This window comes from Nymphaea colorata, chromosome 14, assembly GCF_008831285.2.
Source record: "Nymphaea colorata isolate Beijing-Zhang1983 chromosome 14, ASM883128v2, whole genome shotgun sequence".
NCBI classification, from domain to species: Eukaryota; Viridiplantae; Streptophyta; class Magnoliopsida; order Nymphaeales; family Nymphaeaceae; genus Nymphaea; species Nymphaea colorata.
In genome coordinates, this window is record NC_045151.1 from 8,206,222 (window position 1) to 8,231,376 (window position 25,155).

Genomic DNA, 25,155 nt, shown 5'->3' on the forward strand with positions numbered 1-25,155 from the left:
CACCCACTCAACATTCATCGTTGGTGCGGGTTCCATTATAAAGAATTTATTTCCTTCAATTTTGTCAGCTGCAGCTTTGATTTTGCTCTGATCGTGTGCCGTGACATAGCTGTCTTACGTTTTGCCTAGATCCTTTTCGAGTGAATCAGCTTTGTTACCAGATCTGGATCTCCTTCTAGATCTCTCCAAATGTGGTACGCTTAAAATTAAATGAAACAAACAATTCAAAGAGTGAAACTCTTTCCAATATATCAGCGCAGCACGTTCCCCTGCAAATGATGAAGTTGAGCTCAAACTGGAGTGGCTCTGAACAAGATCGCGGCTAGCTCGAAGCCGGCCTTGCGGTTCCTAGCAGGAGGGCACGGCGTCGGACGCTACGGGAAGCGGGGGAGGAGTGAATACTGACTGACAAGGATGGTGATCACACGGACACGAGCACTGGCGCGACAGAGCTCGTCGCATTCATACAACAGCTAAAAGGAAAAAAGACGAGGTAACGCGACGCGGTCACAGGTCGGAGGCGGATGGAATAATAAAGGGTTCTTCTTCCCTATCCCCCTCCCCTCCTCTACTCGAGAAAGCGAAGACAGGGCGAGTGGGAGGCGTGTCGTTCCTCTCTGTTCTTCGGAAAATTTTCCTCCCTCCCTTCTCCTCCGGTCGAATCTCCACCAATTCAACCGGCACTATCGCTACCCTTCCCGTCCTCAACTCGCTTTCTTCTTGTTCTGCATCGCCTTTTGCTTGTTCTCCATCGCCCGGATCACTTCCTTCTCTCTCTCTCTCTCTCGCCGTCTCTGTCATTTTTTATTTCCGGTATACCTGAGAGATGCGGCCTCAACGTCATTGATGTCTCCCCACCCGAAGCGCTCCTCAGATAGCAGCCCAGTCATCCCCTCCATGAAGAAGCCCAAGTCCCAGCAACCCTCGCCCTGCTCCCTCGAGAAGAACGGTCTTCAACATTGCTCCCCGCAGCCGTCAGACTCCGATGCTATGCTGGTCGATCTCAAGGTCGATTCCGCCGTCGATGCTCCGCCAGCCCCCGCTCAGGCCATGGCCCTTGGCATCGGATGCAGCGGCAGCACCGGGATCGCGGCCAACCTCTCCCGTAAGAAGGCAACTCCTCCCCAGCCAACGAAGAAGCTCGTCATCAAGCCCTTCAAAGGTACACAACTCTTGGGTCTCTGGAAGCCCCATAAATGCTTTAACCAGATTGACGGACTGGTGTGGAAATCCTACTGCCTTGGTCTGAATCCCGATTCGCGTTCCTGCCCAAAATCATCGTTTTGGATTGCCTATTCTCTACCTTCATGGTTTTCTCCTCGCTCATCCTAGCTACCGTCGTATTCTTTTTGCGGATTCTTGTGCTTGCTCAAGCTGTTAGGTTTAGCGCTTGAACAGTTTGTTAGGAATGAAAAGTAATGTAGATTTTCAGGATTTAAGGATCCGTTGTTCCGGGAGTTGCATGAACGATGACCATGGTCATTCAATCAATAGGATGGTCATTTCTCCTCTTGCTCAAAACTGGAAAATTGACGACGGTCGTTTCTGTTTGAGTGTTATTTTGATCACGGTAAGCTTTGGTTGTAAGATATTCTCTAGGACCGTACTGTCACTGCATAAGCCAAGATGCTATTGAATTGTGAATTTTAGTCTTTCATTGTGCAACCTTTTCCCTTTCCGGATTGGGATCACTGTGTGCGCAAGGACCGTGATAACAGCCGGCACAACACACCAGAGCAGCCCAAATTCTACGTCCTTTACTTTATGATCATCGTGGCAGACATGGGCCTACCATTTGGGTGTGTAGTACGATTGCGTCTCTTATGTGAAAAAAACTTCTAGACGCTTTGCTTTTCTTCTTTTTCTCCCCTGCGGTGCCTTCTGCAGTTTCTTCTTGCCACATCAATTTTCTTATTGGTTTTATATCCTACTACAAATTGTTTGATAGGAGATTTATCTACTTGCAGAACTGCTCTCTTGTGAAATGGTGGAAAATATATCTAAATTCTAAAGATACTTGTGTGTGAAGGGCATATATGCCTGATGTGGAAAAGATGGAACATCTCTCCATTATTTGTAGTGCATGAAACTGTTAAGTTTATTTGGTAATTTAGCAATTAGCATTGATAAGAGCTGCAGAATTTGTTACTTAAGTTTCGCAAGATGTTGAAAAGATGGTCATCCAGTGAACACCTTTATAAGACAGTGTTAACATATGTGGAAGAAATTTTAAGATGAACAATTGGGGTGAGATATCAAAAATAATCTTTACAACAAAGTGCCGACATTGAACGGGTTTAACTGAAAGGAATATGTATATGTGCCTATGTATGTATGTATGTATGTATGTGTATATATATAAATACACACACACACTACCAAAGACACCTTGCAATATTTATTCTGATTTTGTCTAACCTGCTTTAGGCGATGTTGCAACATTTTGGAAATATCACCTATACATATATATGTACATGTTCTGAAACATCTTGAATATTTATCATAAGATATTTTCATTTAGGCAATATTTTCAAAATACAGCATTAAATTCCCTTGCATATGTACAAAAACAAACAATTTCCAACAAAATGTCAATACATAAAGAATAATGAATCATTTACAGTTAGATGGTTGTAAGAGCAAAACAAGATGATGTAAAAATTGGTTTGGGTATCATTTTGTAAACCCAACTCATACAGCACGGTTAGGCCATTTAATATTTTATATTAGAAAATAAGCAAAAAATTAATAATATTTTATTTGTATATATATAGATATGGGGTGGTATCAGTGGAGTTGGCTGGCGCAGGCCCCATATTGGCTGATATTTAAGGGGTTCTATTTCTGTCCTCTTATCCTTGAATTTTGGCACCAAGAGATTGTGATTTTTACAATTCGTTAAGAACATGATAACTTATCAACTTAAAAGAAGATTAAAAAGTTTTAAAAGTTTTTGGAAAAAAATAAGATTGTGCTTGGTTAATTTAAGTCAACCAAATACAGAAGTGCACAATTAATGGCATAGGGTGCATGACTGCACCCTACATGGCCTGATGGCCTTGACTGTTCATGTCCATGTGTGTTAACATAGATGTGGCTCCTTTTTAGTGGTGTCTGTGTGACATATGGTGTTCGTGTCCTAGGTCTGGAGGAAATGAAAGTAAAATGGCAGCTGAGGCTCATCAAACATTTCACAAATGAATACCAAGGAAATATGGGCATGGAAAATATCAATTTAGGTGGTTTGGTACTATTACATACCTATCTGGAATTTTATGGGTCTTCCAGATTTTTATTATTCTGGTGGTGTTTATTTATGTTAGTTCTTTTGTTATGAAGCAGTAATTCAAAAGATAGTTTCATACTTAACTTACATTGTGAAAATCAGTCACAGGTTGGTGAAGGCCCTAAAAGGACAAGCCGAGAGACTTGAGACTAGTGAGTCCAAGTTGGTTTTTTAAAATAAAGTCAATATCGCGGTCTAAAAACAAAATGCTCAAAATGATAAAAGTATCATTGGCAGTGTTATTCGCATCGTGCGATACGCATGTGTATCATACGATACGTATCGTATAGGTTTAGAAAACCTATATGGTATGCTTACGATACATGATATGCTCGTGTATCGTAAGCGTATCGCCCGTATCGTATGATATGAGCGATACAACCCCGTATCGTATGATACGCCTGACGGCCCTTTTTGTGTTATGTTTTAAAGACTCTACACTCCTCTCTCTCTTTTCTTGTTTCTAAATACTGCAAGAGATGTGGGAGGGAGAGATTTTGTCCATTTTCATCAAAAGTCACTAAGCTATGTCACACGGGTGTGGATGCGATACGGTACGGATACGGGGATACGGGTGCGGATACGGTAATTTTCAAAATTTTCGGATACGCGGACACAGCTACATTAAATATTCTAAAAATGATAAGATTAAAAAAACATTAAATTAATAGTTCACTCTTACAATCTTGTGGGAAAATATATTTTATCACAAAAGTACTGAATATCTGAAAGGATTGTTCATGGAAATAATTGGATGCATCACAAAAAATTGATAAAATGAAAAAAAAAACATTAAATGTTTAATTTTTATTTTTTGCCGTGTCCTAGCCGAGTCTCGTGTCGGAATTGCCGTGTCGACACGGGTACGCAGCCTCTTTAGCCGCGTTCGTGTGACATAGTCATTAAGGATTCATCGATTTGGGAGAGGTCGGTGAAGAAGCTTTCTCGTTAATGGTGGGAAGCTTGGAGAAAGAGGGTTTTTTGGTTTCTAACACCAAGAAGGTAAAACTCCAAGTCCTAAGAGGCTAAGATTCCAAGTCCTCAGCCTCTAAGTCCTAAGGTTCAATGAGATTTTAAGTTTAAAATTGTGATGGATGCTTATTATGTTATTTTGAATATCTGATTTCTTATTTTTGAATGTGTTGTTGATATACAAGAATGTTCCTTTAAATACATTTTTCTTGATTTTTTTTCTGATTTTTGCTTATTTTTTTTCTGATTTTTAATTATTTTATCTATTTTTTAATATTTTTTAAAAATTTAAAAATAAAAATTTAATTTTATGATACACTACGTTATGTTTGCGATACATTACGAAACGGCTTATAGGTTGGCCCGACCGATATGCGTTATGCTACGCTTTTTACAACATTGATCATTGGCATTGAGTCAAGTGAACATAGTTCACTCAAGATATATATATATATATATATATATTCTTTTTGTGTGTGTGTGTGTGTATATATATCTATGTATGTATGTGTGTGTGTATGCAAATATGTACGTATCATTACAACATCATTACATCAATGATATTTTAAAAAATATAATGGTATTAATTACAATAACAAGAAAAATGCCGATATTTTCAAAAATATGGTGGTATTAACAAGAAAAACGAGAAAAACAAACCCGAGAAAAATTGTTTTCTGAAAAAAACCTGAAGACAAATTTATCGCGTTTTATTGTGTTCTTATCATGCTTTTCCCTTTTTTTGTTTTCTTGTTTTTTAGATTAACATCATCACAAATTCAAATCTAAGTTAAACGAAAATATTTATCAATAGTTTTTTATCATTAAAACATTATTTTTATCATTTTATTTATTTTTTAGTGTCATCTTATTAGTTTCTCATTTGTTTTATTTTTACCTAATTCTTAAATATTTTTCATTTTCCTGAGAAAAACTGTATTGCGAAAAAATACCCCGATAAACAAGTTCCCATTGAAAACACAAAAACAATGTTTGTGACAAGGTACATATGTATCCTCAGCGGAAAGTGAGAGTCTAGATCCAAGAAAAAGGGAATATTTGGTACATCTGAATTGTGTCATGGTTTTAGTTATCCTACTTAAGAAAAAGGTAACAGACAAAACTAACAAATTCTAAGTTGCATGGACCTAAACCACTAGCTAGTCAGTCAAGGACTATTCAGCTTCTAGTTGTCCTAGTTAGTGAACTTGCTTAACCCCTTGACTTCTTGCATACCAACGCCTAGGATCTAGATTGATGACTAGGTGAACTAGGCTGCGGTTTGACAACCAAGTATTTAAGGAAATAAACTGAAACTGCATTTGAAACAACAGTGTGGTCATTTTTCTTTTTCCTTTTTGGGTGAGCACCACACCCAAGCAGCGGCTGCCTTACAGGAAGCACTGAAATTGTGTTGATGCGGATGTGGGTGCAGCACCCAAAATGCCACATCCATGTGACATAGCGTGTCATCGTGTCCATTCTTCAATACGTGTCAGACACTTCTTTAACTGTAAGGTTGTGTTTGGATGGCACTTTTCAAGATTTTGTGAAATAACCTGGTTTTCTTAACCAGTTTTTAAAACCTTGCTTTTGTGTTTGGTCACAAGACAAAGACATCCCTTTTTTGTGAATAATCTGGAGTGGGGTGGGTGGGTTATTCACTCCCTTTTGAAAACAGTGTTTTGTCAAAATTGAATTTTCACAAACCAGTTTTGACGATCACTTAGAGATGCCTTAAGCACCAGTTTGGAGGCAAAATGACATTTGCCTCCAAAACAGTGTGTAAGGGTGTCGCCCAAACACATTCTGAGCATTTATTATTAAAGTTGTGTTGAAAAAGTGACACAAATGACTCTTCTTTGGATGCTTCATGTTTCCGAAATGGTGTGTCCCAGGCCTGTCGATGCATTTTAGTATCAGTTTTAGGAAGTGTCAGACACCAACACTTCATGTTCTTTATAGTGTATGCGGCAGAGGCCTAAGTTGTCAAAATTGGAATTCAACATGTTAGTCAAGGACCTAAAAAGACTAGTAAAGGCTAGTGGGGACTAATTGATTTGAGTTGTCCAAGTTTGCTCACTAAAGTAAAAAAAGAAAATGAAAACATAACCAGATATGCATGAACATGTATGGATAACACCTAAACAGGTATACAGAAAAAAAGAGACACAAAATACATATACATCTTAAGCATATTAAATGCATATACATATATGTGCTCGTGCATGTGCTAGTTTTTACCTAATACACACACACACACACACACACACACACACACACACACTCACACATATATATATATATATATATATATATATATATATTATGTATGTATATAAAAGTCAGCTACTTGCTCATTAACTAGTAAGGACTATTTGACTTCTATGTCAAATAGGTGTGGTTGCAACGCTTTTCAGAGATATATAATCTGTTTATAGTTAATTAACTACTTGGTAGCCGCCAGCTACCAACACCCCTTCTGAACCAGACACACAATATGTACACACCGTTTTAACCCTCATAATTTAGGCTAACCAGATTGGATTATCATCGGCCCAAATTAGGGATCTCCCGATCCTAACATATTTATACGGGTGATTTACAATCGGGTCATAGGCATCGGGTCATAGGGTGCTAGCCCTGTTCCATATCCAAACCCAACTTTTCCCTTTAAGGCTCTATAATATTTAGAATTTAGTCTCCTGTGACTAACAATCACCCCCTCCAAGTGACACGTTGTCCTCAAGGTGTGAATGAAGGAAAGCCATGTTGGATCTGATCAGAGTCTTTCCAAGTGGGACTGGGAGCTGCTTCGCCTTGCCATTCTACCAACCGCTGCTTGTCAGGTTGTGCCACTCGCCCTTGCTGTTCTCTATCTAAGTACACGAAAGGGATCTAGTTCCTCTTGGTGTTGTGATGGAAGTGAGCCCAATATACCTAGTGAAGTTCTAGGGAAATGAGGTTTCGGTCTTTATACATGGAAGACTGGTTATACCCAGCCCACAGTCTAGCTTAGAAAAAATGATAGCCCCCTGAAGTTTGTCTATCAAGTCTTCTATCAATGGGATTGGACACCTATTTTTGACTGTCATGGCATTCAATGCTTTGAAATGTACACAAAATCGCCATGTCCCATCTTTCTTCTTGATTAGCAGGGTGGGAGGTGAGTATGGGCTCACATTAGGTTGGAAGCCATCACACAGCATGTCACGTACCAGTTTCTCGATTTCTGCATGTTGTGTGTGACTGTAAGGTCTCAGCTTAACTGGCACGCTGGCAGGGTCTTATGCTATTTTGTGATCATGGGACCTGACCAGAGGTAGCCCCTTTTGGTGTCTGAAAAACATTTGCATAATGGTTTAATGCAAGTTTCAAAAATTCAGGAACTGCCTCTTCGGTCCCTCCTTTTTCATTAGGTTCCATGTTGTTGAGTGGCTGAACAGTTATTAACAACAACTGGAAACTAGTTTCTACTCCCGCAACCTTATTAAGTTGTCTATCTTCCTCCCCATTCGCTGCAACATGCTTAGCAGTGAGTACCACCTTCCCTTGATCAACACCCTAAAAAGTCATCCGTATATTCCCAAAGCCCCATTCAATCTTGTCTAGCTGCATCAACCACTGAATCCCAAGTACTATATCAGCACCTCCCATTGCCTACAGATAAAGTTCTACGCCAAATTTCTGCCCTTGCCCCTTTATAATCTCCTACAGGCACTTACCCTTGTGTACCAAAGTGCTCCCATTGCTGACCAGCACCTTAAACTCTGGTTGTTCATCTATCTGGCACCCACAGAGCCTAGCCATCCTCTCACAGACAAAATTATGGGTGGAACCCTTGTCCTCCAAGATATTAACATATATGCCCCCCAACTGCCCATCCAATCTCATCACCTGTTGGACATTATCTCCCTCCAGAACGGGAAAAGAGATCTTTGGAGCTGCGTCTTTTGTCAGTGCAGGGTCGTCTTCTTCACCCCTACCTTCTACTTCTTTTCTTTTGCCTCCTTCGTGAATCAGATACATGTATAGCTTCTTACATGTGTGCCCAGGTGACCATCTCTCATCAGATTGAAAGCATAAGCCCTTTTGTCTGTGCTTCTGAATTTGGGCAGGATTGAGGTGTCTCACGACATGCTTGTTGGTTGGGGGTTGAGCCGTTTGCATGGCGTCTCCAGTTTTCTTGGAAGGAAGCGCATGATTTTCTCTACTGCTGCTTCTCAGATGAGTGCTTTTCTCCTCCACTATCCTGGCTAACTCAAACCCTTGTAGTAGTGACTGAGGGCGAGCGTAAAGACCTAAAGACCTTCTCATACTTTTTTTCTTTGGTTTACTTTTGGGAACAATATCAATGGAATTCAGAAGCAGAGCACTGAAAGCAGTAGAGGTTTGTCATGATATAAGTGATTCTGTCGTCCAGAATCTTGTGTACATGGACTTGGCAAAAGTTCTGGCTGGAAACAAAATGTTTAAGACTGTCACAACAGCAGGAATAGAAAAATGACAGCAAGAGAAAATTATAGCAAGACAGCACAGCGAACTAGCGGACATAAGTCTTAGTAGCAAAATAAAGGCATCAATATAAGCAGACCTAAGACGCATGGGTACTTAGGTAAGGTCGCTTACCCGTACCCAAAGTGGATGCTTGCACATATTTGGGTACTTTTTAGATCGAAAGTGATCCAAATTACTTAACTTTATGGGATTTAATTTTTTTCCAACTCAGTTTTCATTCAGTTTTTACTTTTTAGTTTTTAGAGTTATTTTTCTTAACATGTAATGTTTTTATTTATATTACTCATTTATTTAAATGTTGCTTTCATTTTGATATATACATGTATGTATCCTGGCGTACCCCTGTACCCACATTTTGAAAAGTTGTGTGTCCATACCCGTATCACTGTACTGGTATCCAAATGACAGCTTTTCAGGCATCAGGTTAGTTTAAGTTTGTTGCTCAGTCCAGTTAAACTATTATTAGACAGACTTGGTTCCACATTGATTTTAAGTACTCAAAAGGTCAATACTGATGACAATATATATTTCAGTGCAGATCACACAACACAGTATATCCCAGTGCTTTGATCTTCAGCAGTTCTGATCATTGTGTACTTCAGTCCTGAAAAGAAGGCCAATTTCATGCAACAAGGACAGGCAGACCAGGTTTCTGAGTCAAAGATTTCAGAATTAGGGATTTCAGATTTTGAAACTTCAGATTTAGGGCCAAACGTCAAGAAGAGACTAAATGTCAAAGATAAGCACAGAAAATGGATACGTGGTCAGAATTAAGAAACTAAAGCAGAAAAACATGTGAAGGATGAAAGAAAACAGGAACTACAACCATGTTTTACAGGATACATTCAAACACAATGAAAATTAGGGTTTTCTGCTATTGAGAGAGATTTAGAAACAGGACCAACGAAGAGGGCTTTTTTGCTATTGAGAGAAAGATTGGGCAAGAGAATGAATTTGGAAGATTTTGAGGCTAAGAAGGAAGAATATATGTGAAGAAAGGGAGAAAGGAAGAGGATAATTTAAGGGAAGGAGAATACAAACCTGAAGACAAATGAAAGTAGAGGTCAGATTTTACCTTTCTAAGAATTCCTTAGGAGAGCAACACTGGCCATGGCTCCAGTACCATTTAGATTTGAATAATCATACAACAAAACCTGTTCATGGACAGAAACAAATGAAGAAGGTGATGGGACATGAAAGGGGCTGCTGGTCTAATGAGAGACAAAGCACTAATCTTGTATCATAAGGTGTTATACTAGAATCGATGAAAATGCCCAAATATACATGTACATATGACAAGTGTAGCAGCTTTGTTTAACGGAACACTGGATCTGGATAGCTTTATCCAAGTCCACAAAGGCACAAACTGAAACATCTTAACAGCGGATGGGTCGTAAATTACACCTGATATGGTATAATTATGCTCTTGAAACTAATTTGAGGGGTGAACTATATAGTTTTCATATTTACATTATGTAACATAATTGTGTCGTATAATATACTACGTTGCATACAACACTAACTGTTACATTTATAGTATGTAAATGAATCTAGTGCACAACCTACTCCTTTAAGAAGAAATTGTTCTGTGTGGCTGGAGTTCTCCATCTTAAACAAACCTCATTTAGAGCTTCTATTTGAATTTGAGGGCTTATACTTGTCACCATCAGCACAGGCCTACTCTTTATTGAGCCCCATTTTTGTTAATTGTCAAGCTAGTGACTAGTTGGTTAAATTAGTTGCCTGGCCACCTAGTCTTTTCCTCCAAGTCAGCTGGGCTCATTTGAGGGAGTGATTGTTGATATGGGCTGTGTGTGCGTGTGGAGGAAATGAGTACCTCAAAATGGGATTGGATGTTCAATTTAGCAACCGTAGGATGGAGAAGATGGCTGAGAAAACACACAAAAAGGGTAGGTGAGAGAGTGGAAGAGAAAAAATGGGTTGGAAAAACCAGTTCCAAAGATGGGACTGTTGGAACAGCTTGCCCATATATATATATGTTTATTTTGCACAGATATTCTGCCATTCTGTATGTTTTTGTGTTTCTATATATATTCTGTAATTTTGTTCCTATGTCTATATATATGTATATTATATTTTGTATTTCTATATAATTTTCTATCCCGTATATTCTCCTCCCCTCCGTCTGAAATGTGGAGCACTGGATAGGGTATGTGATATTTTTGGTACTCTTAAAATTTGTATACTCGTCTTTTTCAGGGCCTTGACCAGCCTGAGACCAACTTCCTATTTTGACAACTGAGCCACTTTTTGTTATTGAGCTCTGAGGATGTCAAATATTTAAATTTGGAGAACATTATAAAAGGTGTTCAATTAATAGCCAAATTCATATTCACTTTAGGTTTCTTCTCGTTTCTGATTAATTTTATTCACTGCAGTATCTGAGTGTATAACATGATAATCATTTTCTCCACAATTCAAATATTTACTTTAGTATTACATGTCCAAGTCACTGATATCTAAGTTGGATATGGTAAGTAATGGTCGCACTGAATCCAACTAGTTTCCATCCCTACTGAGTTGAGTGGCTTGTGGGCAGGAATGAACAGACTCAATCTTGACAGTTTGCCTAGTCAATGCCACTTGATGTCCAGACCATTTTTTGGGAGAACTAATTTAAGAATTACTGGTCAACAATTAATTATATTTTTCTTGGCAAAAGTTAATGGGGTTTCAGAAACAATTGACAAAAGAAAAATTTCCAGTGCATGAACATTGTAAATCAATCTATTACCTCATTGCATTACCACCAAAATTTTGTAATTTGTTGAACATATCTTTTAATTTAGCAGCCCCTTTTATGCCATTGAATCAGTAGGTTTTGTATGTGCATCGCATACATCTATTCACTCTATTGTCTATATGGATATGTCCCTAACATTTCCTGTTTCTACTCTCTGTGTACATGTTTGTGGTGTTAGACTGAATACGTTATTTCCTTCATTCTTCTTGTCATTGACCAATAAAATTGTGCTGATGATGTTATATTTGATCTTTTTCCCTCTTGTGAAGCTAAGCCAAAGGTGCCTACTAATTTTGAAGAGGATACATGGTCAGTATTGAAGTCTGCCATAGCTGCTGTCTTCCTGAAACAACCAGTTTCTTGCAGTCTTGAAGATCTTTATCAGGTTTACCTGCTGCTGAATGATTCATTTTTCTTATATTAAACTTCATGCCTTTATTTTTTTCTTTCAAATCTCTCTTTTCTAATAAGAATTATCTTTCAATACATATCTGTAGGCTGTATCTAATCTTTGCCTGCACAAGATGGGAGGGAGCCTTTACGATCGTATAATGAAGGAATGTGAATCACACATCTCTGCAACTCTTGAATCTCTGGTTGGTCAGAGTCCTGACCTGGTCGTATTTCTGTCTCTTGTGGAGAAATGCTGGCAGGATCACTGTGACCAGATGTTGATGATTCGTAGTATAGCCTTATATCTTGACAGAACTTATGTCAGGCAAACTGCCAATGTTCGCTCTTTGTGGGACATGGGGTTGCAACTCTTTCGTAAACACCTGTCATTGTGCCGGGAAGTTGAGCATAAAACAGTTACTGGTCTTTTGAGATTAATTGAGAAGGAGAGGTAATTTTTAGACATACCAGCTATTTGAAATTTTAATCTATATCAGGTAAATTTACCATGGTCCTCGAAGTGGATGGATCTTGTCTTTTATATTGATGTGTCCATGGTCTAGATTACTTATATAAGAAGTGCTATCTTGGTGAACTGGTTCATTGCTTTTTCGTCCCTGCCTTTATGATCTTCAGTGGCCATCTGGACCTGGTCTTGCAAAATTCTCTTTTCTTGGCAGTAGGTTGGAGAAGGCTGCAGTTTGTTTATAATTTCATATCAGTATTTTTTTGGATTTCTTGTCTGGTTCTTCAAAAAATGGTCTACTAAGCTTGGCAATGAACATATAATCCGCTTTAAGCATAACATTGCCAGTTTGAGAAGAAACATCAGCATGCCAAAGACAAAGCATCTCTTTGAGCTGTTATTGGTTGCTTACCTGATCTTTGTTTCTCCTTGACAAGATATGCTTTTGAATTGATTGTGGGCATGCTTTTATATTTGTTTCGTTATGTCAGTCTTAATGTTGGGATGAGAAAAAAATTCTTATTTACCTACAGTGAGTTTTTGGTTGGGAAGGGACTTAAAGCTTCATTTGTTCAGTTGAAGAATTGAGCTGAATTTTGTGATCAATGTTGACTGCTAGTTCTCTTGAGCTGTATTTGACTATTTGCAACTCAATCAGTTAAATCTACTCACCACTTTAGTTGTTAATTTTGTTAGTATTATTTTGGCCCTTGTCTGGAAGATTTCCTACTGCAATTTGTGAATGCCTTGTAAATATCAGATGTAGATTGCTAAGTCTTGCAGTTCCTTTCTGAATTTTTTTTGTATTTCGCCAGATTAGGTGAAGCTATTGACAGAGCACTTCTTAACCATCTCTTGAAGATGTTTACTGCACTAGGGATCTACACAGAGAGCTTTGAGAAACCATTTCTTGAAGGCACTTCAGACTTTTATGCTGCTGAAGGTGTAAAATATATGCAGCAGTCAGATGTTCCAGATTACCTAAAGCATGTGGAGGTACATATCTTTTTTCTACTTGTCAAGTTCCTAGAAGTGAACCTATTAAATTGGAACCTTGGATTGGCTACTGAGAACGGAAACAGAAGGAAAAATGTTAGTTCCTTAGTGTTGCTTTTCTGGATGTTTGTCCTCATATGTTTTTTAATGGCTCTGAATGTGCAGTTGAGATTACATGAAGAGCATGAAAGGTGTGTGCTCTACTTGGATGCGGCAACAAGGAGGCCATTGGTTGCAACTACTGAAAGGCAGCTACTAGAGCGCCACATTTCTGCAATTATTGATAAGGTACTGTTTTGATTTTTGAAAAGGCTGATGGTATTTTATGTTTTTGAACTCATTTTCCTGCTGTAAATTTTAACAGGGATTTACATTGCTTATGGATGGGAATCGTATATCAGATCTTCAGAGGATGTATATGCTGTTTTCAAGGGTGAACGGCCTTGAGCTACTTCGCCAGGCACTTGGTTTGTACATAAGGAGTACTGGTCAGGGAATTATCATGGACGAAGAGAAGGACAAAGATATGGTCTCATCTCTCCTTGAGTTCAAGGCTTCTCTAGATGCAATTTGGGAGGAGAGCTTCTCCAAAAATGAATCCTTTTCAAATACTATTAAAGACGCGTTTGAACATCTCATTAATCTTCGCCAGGTTGCTCCTTAACTAAACTATGGTTTCACCCTTGTCTTACAACTAATAAAAGCATAAGGAAAAATAGTAGTTGCCATAAAATTTAGTGTTTTTAAACTTACTCTAATGACATTTGCCTGTTCATTTTGGAATCAGATATTTCTTAAGGAAGAGGCCTAGCTACATAGTGTTCTTGAAAATATTCCGAGTGATGTGATTTGATTATTTGATTCAATTAGTTTGTTAAATCTCATAGGACTAAAATATCATTAGTAGTTGTACTTTAACGATCTTGAGAACTTAATCTCATTATGATGGGTACTATGTTATAGTAGTAGTTATATGAATATGATCATGATGTAAAGAAATATATATATATATATAGACAAACAGACACATTGGAAGCCTGCTATGTGGGTGGGCCCTTAATTGAAGAAATAATCAGCTAATACTAGCTATTTTGCAATCGGGGACTTCTTGGAGCTTTGTTTGCTGCTTACTGAATTGGGCTCAAGGCCTTCAGACTTCAGTTCTAGTATGTTAGTCGTTCAACCCGTGAATTCTTCTGGCAGGAGTTGCCTAACCCCATATTGGCACCACAAAAAGGAAGAAGGAAAAAAAGGTCTCTTAGATTAAGGCAAAGTTCTTTCTTTGGAAATGACCCTTATGGCTACCATCCTATACTGATGTACATTGACAGCATCCTTTGAAGCCCTCACAAGTGAATGAAGTTGGTGATTTTTACTGATTGACTGGGTTTTCCTCCTTGATTGCCTATTTTCTAGATAGGTCAGTTCCATAGTAGGATTTTTCTCGATTTATGGAACTTCTATATTAAGGATATAGCAGTTAAAAGGGTTGTACTTGTAGTTATCATTACTGTCCCTGTCATTATCACTGACTGCACATTTTATGATCACGAGCTGATCAATAGTCATCTTCATCTTGTTGATGGCATGGAGTCCTTTCGAAGCATCTGAAATTCTCTTGTTATGAAACCTGTGAATAGGTCTGATGGATGGTCGAAGGTCATATCTGGAATGGCTATAAGAACTTACTTGGACTGCATAGATGTGATGTAGTCAACCCGAACTTTGTCCTTCTCCCAGTTGAGATACTCTAATTTTTGACATATGCTGTTAAAGTGATCCCTTTGTCAGCCTTTCCATCACATACACCAAAATCTGGCGGGACTGAACTGCTTCCATCTAGGTGGTCGAGGAGACCCTGACTTGTGATAAAAGGAATAATCTGTCTTTTCTAAGTTAAAAAAAAATTGAGTTATTTAATTTCTGCGGAGCAAGTTGACTGAGGAAATTAGAGGTATCAATGGGAAGAGGGAAAATCCATTTAAACACTGGCTTCAAAGAAGAACTAAAAGGAAGGAGAAGAACAAGAGGTGACAAAGGCTAAATATGAATGTAAGCAAAAGATCTGAATTCACCAAGACACACCAAAAAAAAGCAAAGAGTGGTACGATCAAGAGGTCCCCTGAAAATAAGTAATCAAGCAATAATCAAATGATCAGAACCAATCTCTTCTTATTACCTTTCACTCTTTTTTTAATTACTTTTCCTTTTCTTTGTGGATAAGAAGAAAGATCAGTCAATTATAGACTATGCTGGAACCATCCTAAACCTGTTATGGGACAGATGTCTTTTCATATGCTAATTAGTCCTGACTAGGCATTGATAGTACTTTTGAGTACTAGCTATATGGTCAAGATTCCTTTTTGACTCACAAGGCACTGCTTTTCTGAGCCATATGCATACATGAGGGGCCTTCTAAAATTTGAAGTTACCTCAGCAATAGAAAGCCATAAAGCCAAATTATGGTGCCTTACAGTAATTGAGCCAAGTTAAATCTCTATCTGATGCAAAAAGACTAAGAAGCTTCAGTTGTGAGTAGCTTTCAGAGATGAGTGGGTGATACTGATGCCTCAGCAAATGAAAAATGGTCCCAAACTCTAATTTTCTCTAGTACCGTATTGATCTATGTGGGGTCTCATTCAACAATATTTGTGAGAACAATACCAAAAGAAATTCAACAATATTTTTGTGACTATGTTTCTAGGTTGCAAAACAATTATTCCACTATACCATAGTTCTTTATAGAGGATCTGTTGGTCCTTGTACAGAGTTGCATTTGTAGGGCACCATAAGCATGACTGTTAGGTTAAAAAGTATTATCAATAATGTGATTAATTACAAGTTAGAACTATTTCTGTTGGCAGGCTAGAAGTGATATTAGCTGTGCCTAAACCATTTGCATCTCTGTCCCTAGTTATTGCCAATGGAGATTCATATGAGCGAGCTTTGATGGATGCCCTGGGTATTGGAAGATATCTCAGGCTCTAAGCCGAGAGTTCTTTGACCTGCTTTCTTGAATATTGGACTTGAATTAAATACCAAAAGCCAAAATTTTCTTTGTTAAGTATTTGACAGGAAATGGGAAATGTTTTTGATGATTCACTGTGATTTAGCAGGTAAGAGTAGTTTTATCCTTGGTCTTCTCATACTGGTGCAAGAAGTGTTAGCTGGAAAATTCCTTGTATAGTTCCATTGTGTAGCACTCGGCACAAAAATGAAAACAAACTCTTTGTTCTTAAGTTGATTCTTGCCCATTTTATTATGAGCTTGTCTTGAACCTGTAAGTATAAGGTTTGAGTGTGAAAACCATTTCTGGTTTCTGGCGATTCAGTCTTTCTCTGAATGTTTATTTTTTCGTATTAGTTACTAGTAACATATTGTAAATAATAATATTGTAAGCTTTACTACTCTTACAGAACCGGTCAGCAGAACTCATAGCTAAGTTTTTGGATGAAAAACTTCGTGCTGGGAACAAAGGTACGTCCGAAGAAGAACTGGAGGGCACACTTGACAAGGTGCTTGTGCTATTTCGTTTTATCCAGGTAATAATCAATTCCCAAGTGACTATTGGTTCCAGTTGCAAGAATAAAAAACTAATCATGATTCTGTTATCCACAATCTTTCAGTTTGGTCATCTTCTCTAATGTGTTTCAGGAGTTTTGTCACTTTTAGCAGGTGGTATTTTGCTTGTAACAACTCATTTTTTCTGTGTCTCAGGGTAAAGATGTGTTTGAAGCATTCTATAAGAAGGACCTTGCCAAAAGGTTGTTGTTGGGAAAGAGTGCATCCATTGATGCTGAAAAATCAATGATCTCAAAGGTAAACAGTGCATTATTCAGATGCCATAAGTGCATATTATGGGAATCGACTTCTTCTGCATTCTCATGTAGTACAAAATTATCAGGTTGATATGATCTAACAACTGATCAACCTGAGATCTTTTAGCTTTGATTGTGCTAGGTTAGTCTATAGTGGCTTAATCTTATCATGTCCTGAAAGCCGGTACAAGCTACAAAGTCAATGTCATCCTATGTCATGTAGGTGCAGGTGACATACATATACATGGATATGAATGTGTATATGTTAACAGTAGTTGATCCTCTATGACCGTTGCAGGTGTAAGTATGCATTTATTGGAAACACCCATCTAGTATGAATTATGAAATAATGGGAATCTTGTTCTTCTTTGAAAAATGTCATGAAATTCAAAAACTTTAGAAATATAAAAAATAGTAGAAATTAGTGATCTTGATTTTAATTTTTAGCCATTCGGCAATGTTCATCGTATTTGAATCCTTTGATATGTATATATATATATATATATATATATATATAATATACATGTGTGTATATAGGGGAGTCCAATGCTGCCATGAGCTTGTGCACATATATATCAAAAAATTACAAATAAAATAACATATTCACACACACACACACACACACACATATATATATATATATATAAAATTACAAACAGAATAACATATTCACACACATATATATATCAAAAAATTACAAACACAATAACATATTCATTCTACCAAAAAACTGAGAAGACAATGCAAGCGCACATGAAAGAAAAAAACAAAAGTTGAAAAAACAGATGATCTACCAAACAGATGGAAAATGGAAATCGTGTTATTGGAAGAAAGTTTTAAGGAGGAACAGGAAAACCAAAACCAGACTCCAACAAAACAGTTGCATCGATCGACAATATATTACGAGAAAAGAACCACAAATGAAACCAGGCAAAGAAGGAGCAAAACCAGGAAAAGCAAGAAGAGGGAAAGGATTGACATTAAAAATTGAATAAAAAACAGAAAAGCACATTTAGCGAAGTTCAGGAACTAAGAAATCAACTGAAATGCTAAATCTCGTCTGTTAAATCCCCTAAAACCCTACAAAGAACCGAATAGAAAGTGAAGGGCCGACGAAGAAGCCAAAACCGGCCAAGAATGATTACAAAGGCACAAATAGAAAATAGAAGAACAAAAAATGAAGAAAGGAGATCGATCTTCAGAAAACAAACGAGATTTTCGATAGATGAAACCGGCAGTTCGCCTCTCGCCTCTTGCCTCTCTCCTCTCTTCATTCGCCGTCGCCTCTCGCCTCTCTCCATTCGTCGTCGCAAGGTAGCCGTTCGCAGTTCACCTCTCGCCTCTCTCCATTCGCCGCTCGCTGTCGCCGCTCGCCGTCGCCGTCGCGGTTCGCCGGAGTGGAGAATCGCCTCCCGTCGTTGGTCTTGGTGAAGACAAGTGAAGAAGAACAGTCGGGCGTCAAGGGTTACCATATTTTTAATGTGAATAAAGTAAACCGTGTTAAATTGTAAATCACGTTTAAAAACCAAATAAAAGGTCGAAATTGGACTCTGTCAACTTTGACTGAGTCTAAAAATGGACGGACTCAACCCTGGGTGCGTTGACCGTACCTGGTACGGTCAACGCAGCACCCATGCCGCACCCAAGGCCGTACCGGTACCGGTACCGGTACCGGTGTCGTACCGGTACCGTGCGGGTACTCCTCCTTAAGAGGAGTACCCGTGCGACATAGGCTTGATGTTGCCAGATGTTTAAAATTTTAAAATTTGATGCTAAAAACGGTCACTAAATTGGGTCTAGCCACGGTTTATATGGCTTTAGTGACGATTTATGGTCTTTTTAGTGACAAACTTTTAAAGTTTAGCCATCCGGCAGCTATGTAACGATATATATATATATATATATATATATATATATATATATATACCAGTCTCCCTTTCTCACGGAGTGGAAAGGGTGGTTGTGAAAAGAAAAACACAAAAGAGAAGGGGGAGAGAGAAAAAGTGAGGGTGTGAGAGGTATGGTTGGAAAAGTCAGTCTCAAAATGTGACTAATTGAACCCCCCATGCACTAAATTTATTATTTGTATGTGCATGCTAGTCTTTTTCCTTTTCGTGTGTGATCTATAGGGCTAGTTTAGTGCAGATAGCTTTTAAATTGTCTAATCTCATGTGTATCAAGAGGTGATAGAGAAATCAATGAGTACTGAGTGCTGAGTAGAAACGCATCACCTTTGCTAACCAACTTGGATTGTGAGGGTGAAACTAGATCACATACAAACGATTGTAGCATGTCTCCGTGTCACACACACACACGCACACACACATGTGCACACACTTGAAGTCCTGTTAACCACCTAAATTTCTGGCCATCCATTTAGTTCAGTCATTTTTCTTGCTGGTTCTTATGAATCCAACTGTGTGGATGGAAGCAGAAGGTCCAAAACATATGTTGAAAAACAAGTCATGAAAAGTTGATAGGAAGAATGAATTTTATAAGCATTTTAAGTTTAACTATCATAGCTCTTTCTCGTCTCCAGTAGTATCCAATCTCGACATTGTTTTTTTACTTTCTTTTTGTTCTACCCTAAGATTTGATGACATTCTGCATTAATTTGTAGAGTAAGATTTTTGAAGAAAAGTCATCAAAAGCACTTGCTGAATATTTTGTAGGCATATTTTGGCAGCATGATCTAATTGCCACATATATATATACCATTGTCACAGAAAACACGTTTTTTCGAAAAAAAACACGCATAATACGCAAAAAAAATTCAGCCATATAAAACGGTAATTAGATTCGTCTTTTTAAGAAAAAACACCAGAAAATAAAAAGCGTTTATTATACGTGTTTTTTTCGTGTTTTTTCATATTTTTTATTAATTTTTATTTTTTTATAATTTTCAGGATTTACTAAATTTTTTAAAAATTTGTCGAGATTTGATGTACAACTTTGCCGTATTATATCTAAGAAATTCTTTGCTGTATAATACCTGTACACGATATATGTGACAATGATACATACACATACATGCATACTGCATCCATCTATGTATTTATGTATATTTACATGTATCTATGCACATGTCCATGTATGCATATAAGTACTTATTAGTTACAAAAATAAATAAATCATTACAATATATATATATATGTATATATATATGTGTGTGTGTGTGATTGAGAATATGTATATGTGTTCTTGGATGCGTAGGTCGGTTTTACTTTTTCATGCAGATTCAATCTCCATATCCAAGAGTGTGTGAATGACCATAATAATGTTACTGTGTAGGCCAAAATGTTTTTGACCATTAAGTTCTTATGAAATTGATAGACATCAATGATATGAATTGTTACAAATGTCATTCTCATATTTTTACCAGTTAGTTTTTTCTTGGACATTAAACGGCAAGTTTGTTTCTCTTGGGAAAGCCTTGAAAATTAAAAAAAATTACATATAAGAGAATAATACAAAGAATTTTCTGCTAATTTTCTTATGGAAACATTGATCAAAATCCAAACTCGTTATTAAAATATTTAAAGAAACATAAAAAATTAAATATATATTAAAAACATTTTTTTTTAAATGAAAGCCAATATTTTATTATTTTTTCAAAATATCATGATTTCCTTTCTTTTATTTTTATTTATTTTCCTGCATATTTTAAAGGAGTGGTGATATTTCTCACATGGGATTGAACATTATTTTTCTGCTGTTGATTTCTTGGCCTACCTTGGGTCAATGAGATCACATCTATGGAGTTGTTTTCACCAACATCAAGGATGAGATATTTCGATAGAGTATGTTGCCTTCCACTGTGTTTAATAACTTTCCATATGAATAAAGCATTGACAAAAATATCATGTTTTGAATCTTTTGATATTTTGTTTTTGAGGTTTTTTTTTAACTTTAGTTATGAGTCATAAAGTTTTTTGGGGAAAAACTTGAGAATTTGAATAATTAAAAATTAAGATGACAGAAAAAGTTATGAAATTTTAGTTTCTTACTAATTTTCTTAGACATTGATAAAATTCAGACTGTTTGTGGAAATGTTAAAAGAACGTAAAATATAAATATATTGATTTATTTAGATCACAAAAAAAATTGCAATATCTTATTTGGGTGAATATTTTCAAAATGTTGTGATTTTTTGATGTTTTTCTTATTTTCTGGTTTTAATGCAATATTTTGTAAAAAGTGGTCATATCTGTGGCAATGGTAGAGAATCCTTTCCCTGTGTTGGTAAATAATCAGAAACGAAGTGGTACACCCATATGTCACTCTGCATTGTGTCTTTGTGGGGCTTCTAGTTGAGTCTGGCTACATAGGTGTAATCCAAGAAGTGTAGGTGAAAGTAAATTGTCTGAATGCCAGGATTGGATTTTCTAATTTGAGGATCCATAGTCACAAATAACATTTCATAGTTTTAAATGGTGAGTTTTTCTCATGTGTAATACTAAGAACTTGAAAAAAAAACGAAAATAACAAAAATACGGTAAATTTTTAATTTTTTTGAAAAAATTCTAAAAAATCGTAAAAATTAGGAAAAAATAAAATGAATGAAAAACTAATAAGACAACATTAAAAAAAGAAGTACGTAACAAATAAAAATTAGAAAATGAACACAAGCAGTCAAAAACTGAAAAAAATACATAAGTGACATCATAAATCTCATTTCATCTTAAAAAAATCATAATTCATAAATGATAAAATAATAAAAGTGAAACAGCAACTGAAAATAGCCGAACAGCTATGCAACAACATGACATTTATTCACCAAACATTGAATCACACGTCTATAAAGTATAAAGTGTGAAATATATTAAGTTATAGTGTTATACTCTATGTCACATGAGTGTCGGGTGCGGGTGCAGCGTATCCCAAAAAATTTGGGTGCGAGGGTGTGGCGATGGTGTATATATATAATATATTTATTTTATGTATATACATGTATGTATCCATAATATATATAATTTTAGCTTGTTTCTTAGCTTAATTGGTCCTTTTTTTTTACTTTTATTACTATATATAAAGTAAGAAATGGACAGAGAGACGAAAAAAGAATATAAAATATTTTGAACTTGCATAATACAGGATGCAGTTGGGGTGCGTGTCAGAGCTGCACCTATATCAGCACCAGCACCAACGTCGTGTCGACACGGGTGCAGCCCCTTTTTTGAAGAATTCGTGTTACATAGGTTCTACTATGTTAACCCTTCCACAAAATCAAAATGTAGAACTAAAAATCAGCCCTCAATGAAGAGCTACGCACAAAATATGAATTCCACAGAATCAAAATGTAGAACTAAAAATCAGCCCTCAATGAAGAGCTACGCACAAAATATGAATTCCACAGAATAAAAAAAAATCAGAAATACACTGAACACATTAACTATTCCAATGCACAGAAAATCCAATCATAAAAACAAAGAGTTTCTAACCGATAGAATGCATAGCTCACAGTTTCTAATGGACATAATTTCTTACAGACAGAGTGTAAACCTAAAAAAAAACAAAAACCAAAACAACCAACGAAAACCAATGTACACTAAACTGAAAAATAAAAAATCCAACACAAATAGACTGAAAGATCCAATGAAAATAGACTGAAAAATCCAACGTTGATAATCAAATCCTATGGTTTTGGTGGCCGCTCGCTGGCGGAAAACCCAACTTTCCGTTGGTACATACCACTGTTGTGGCTGCCGCTCGGCGCTCACTGAAAATCGCTCAAGGGAGAAACACCGATGAGTTTTTCCTTCGGAAAGTCTCGTCAAAAGTCAGAAATTTACAAAACCCTAACTGATGAGTTTTCCCCCTTCGTTCGTCGATTGACTTCCTCTTTGTCGATGATGGCTTTTTTAACTTTTAAGTTTTACTAAAGTTATTCTGTTTCTACTGTTAATATTTTTTTTTAATTACAAATGATGCCACCATTCGCCCACAAAAAAAAAGCATCAAAAGAGGCTCGAACGACCGCTTTTTTGAAGAAAACACTTTTTTTGGCGTTTTTTTGGGTAAACCAAAATCTTGCATTTTTTACACGTTTTTTTCAAAAATATTGAATTTTTTGTGACTGTATCTTGTTAAAATATAAATCCTTCACCAGCACGTTGAAGAGGAGTCTCTTAGGATTCCACCTCCTTGTAGAATGTGTTAAAATATTTAATGTCCTTGTAACATGTGAAGAGTCTCCTAGGATTCTATGTTATAGTTAATATCCTTGTTATATGGGAAGTCTCCTAGGATTCTATGTTGTAGTTAATATCCTTGTAATATGTGAAGTCTCTTAGGTTTCTATGATGTAATTAATGTCCTTGGAGCTTGTGAAATCTCCTAGGATTCTACGATTGGACTCTTAGAATTCTGAAAATGAGATTATAAATAGAGGCCGTGCAAACCATTTTGGCTACGGCTTCTTCTCCTCAGTTTCTTCTTGTTTTCATTCTCTCTCTCTCTCTCTCTCTCTCTCTCTCTCTCCCGCGTGAGTGCTGTTTTCGGGTTACAGATATTGGTGCTACATTTCTATCATGGTATCAGAGCGCCAGGTTACGTTATCTCTACCAAACGAAATGCCCAAACAGGTCTGATCTGGTTAGAACTCTTTTCTCATCTTGTCTCTATCCTGAATTTACTTTTCTCTTGCGCAATTCTTGTTCCTTTTTCTTCTTGCTTACCAAGGACACATCTTGTTATATCGTGTCTTCTTTCCCTCTCATCTTCTACCTATATACCATTCCTTTCTGCTGTCATGGAAAACCTTTCGCATTCTGGCATGTCCTCAAGTTTTCTTCCTCACCTTATTACCGAAAAACTCAACCATGAGAATTATCTGATCTGGAAAAGGCAAATCATGCCTTTCATAACAAGTCAAGGCCTCTTTGGACATCTCGATGGTTCAACAAAGGCTCCACCAATATCCGTCTTACAGGAAATAAAAAATGAGGCAGGAGAAGTTCTTGCTGTTCATGAAGACAACAATCCTGAACATGCTATGTGGATGAGACGTGATCAAAGTCTGGTTGCGTATATTTTGTCCACTTTATCTCAACAAGTGTTACTTTCAGTTTCTGATGATTGTACTGCAGAAGAATTATGGGAAACCCTTGCTAATACCTTTTCCCAAATATCAGAAGCTCGAATTATGTACTTAAAGAAAGAATTTCAGAATTTGAGCAAAGGTTCAACGTCTATCATGGATTATTTGGGGCGTATTAAGGCCGTCGCAGACCAACTTGCTGCCTCAGGGAATAACATTTCTGATAAGGAAAAGGTGCAGCAAACCTTGAATGGACTTGGGCATGATTATCATGCTTTTATTACAGCTCTTCAGGTCCTTCCTGTTCTGCCTTCCTTCAACGAACTACAAGGTAAACTTCTCCAACATGAAATGAATATGAAAAGAGTCATTGAAAGGACTGATCAAGGGAACTCCCAAAATGTGTTGGCTATGAATGTAAAGTTTGGTAAGAGCCATGGGAACTCCAACCATGGTGGTCGTGGCATTCTACCAACACCGCATAACCAAGGTATGTCTCCTTTGGATACTTCAAGAAAAATACCAATTTGTTTTCAGTGCAACAAGAAAGGACACATGAAGGCACAATGTTGGTTTAATCCTCAAAATAAAAACAAAGGGGTAAGACATGATTATAAACAAGGAGGACAAAGTTCTAAATCCACCGCTGAAGATATGCAACAGCTATTGATGGCCGCATTCTCAAAGATGACTATAAAGCAAAATGAGCAGGGAGAATGGTTCTTGGATTCAGGTGCAGCTACCCATGTGACAGGAAATGCAGGTAAATTGACTAACTTATCCCCTCATTACGGTAGAAGTTGCATTATAACAGGTGATGGAAAATCTCATCCTATTACACATATTGGAAATGCACATATTCTATTGTCATCCTCGTCTCTATCACTGTCTAATGTTGTTCTT

At 37.1% G+C, this 25,155-nt stretch overlaps 1 protein-coding gene across 1 annotated transcript in view; it reads left to right on the plus strand.

Moving 5' to 3' along the window:
* The first annotated feature begins 480 nt into the window (after positions 1–480).
* The window catches only part of LOC116267465 (cullin-4), a 41,802-nt gene continuing 17,127 nt past the window's right edge, over positions 481–25,155 (plus strand). Inside the window, exons 1-8 of the mRNA XM_031649195.2 lie at positions 481–1,162; positions 11,810–11,925; positions 12,038–12,384; positions 13,215–13,395; positions 13,561–13,683; positions 13,760–14,047; positions 16,812–16,937; positions 17,113–17,214. Of these exons, the coding sequence (XP_031505055.1) occupies positions 847–1,162; positions 11,810–11,925; positions 12,038–12,384; positions 13,215–13,395; positions 13,561–13,683; positions 13,760–14,047; positions 16,812–16,937; positions 17,113–17,214 (1,599 nt within the window). The 5' untranslated portion in view covers positions 481–846. The remainder of the gene's footprint in view (positions 1,163–11,809; positions 11,926–12,037; positions 12,385–13,214; positions 13,396–13,560; positions 13,684–13,759; positions 14,048–16,811; positions 16,938–17,112; positions 17,215–25,155) is intronic.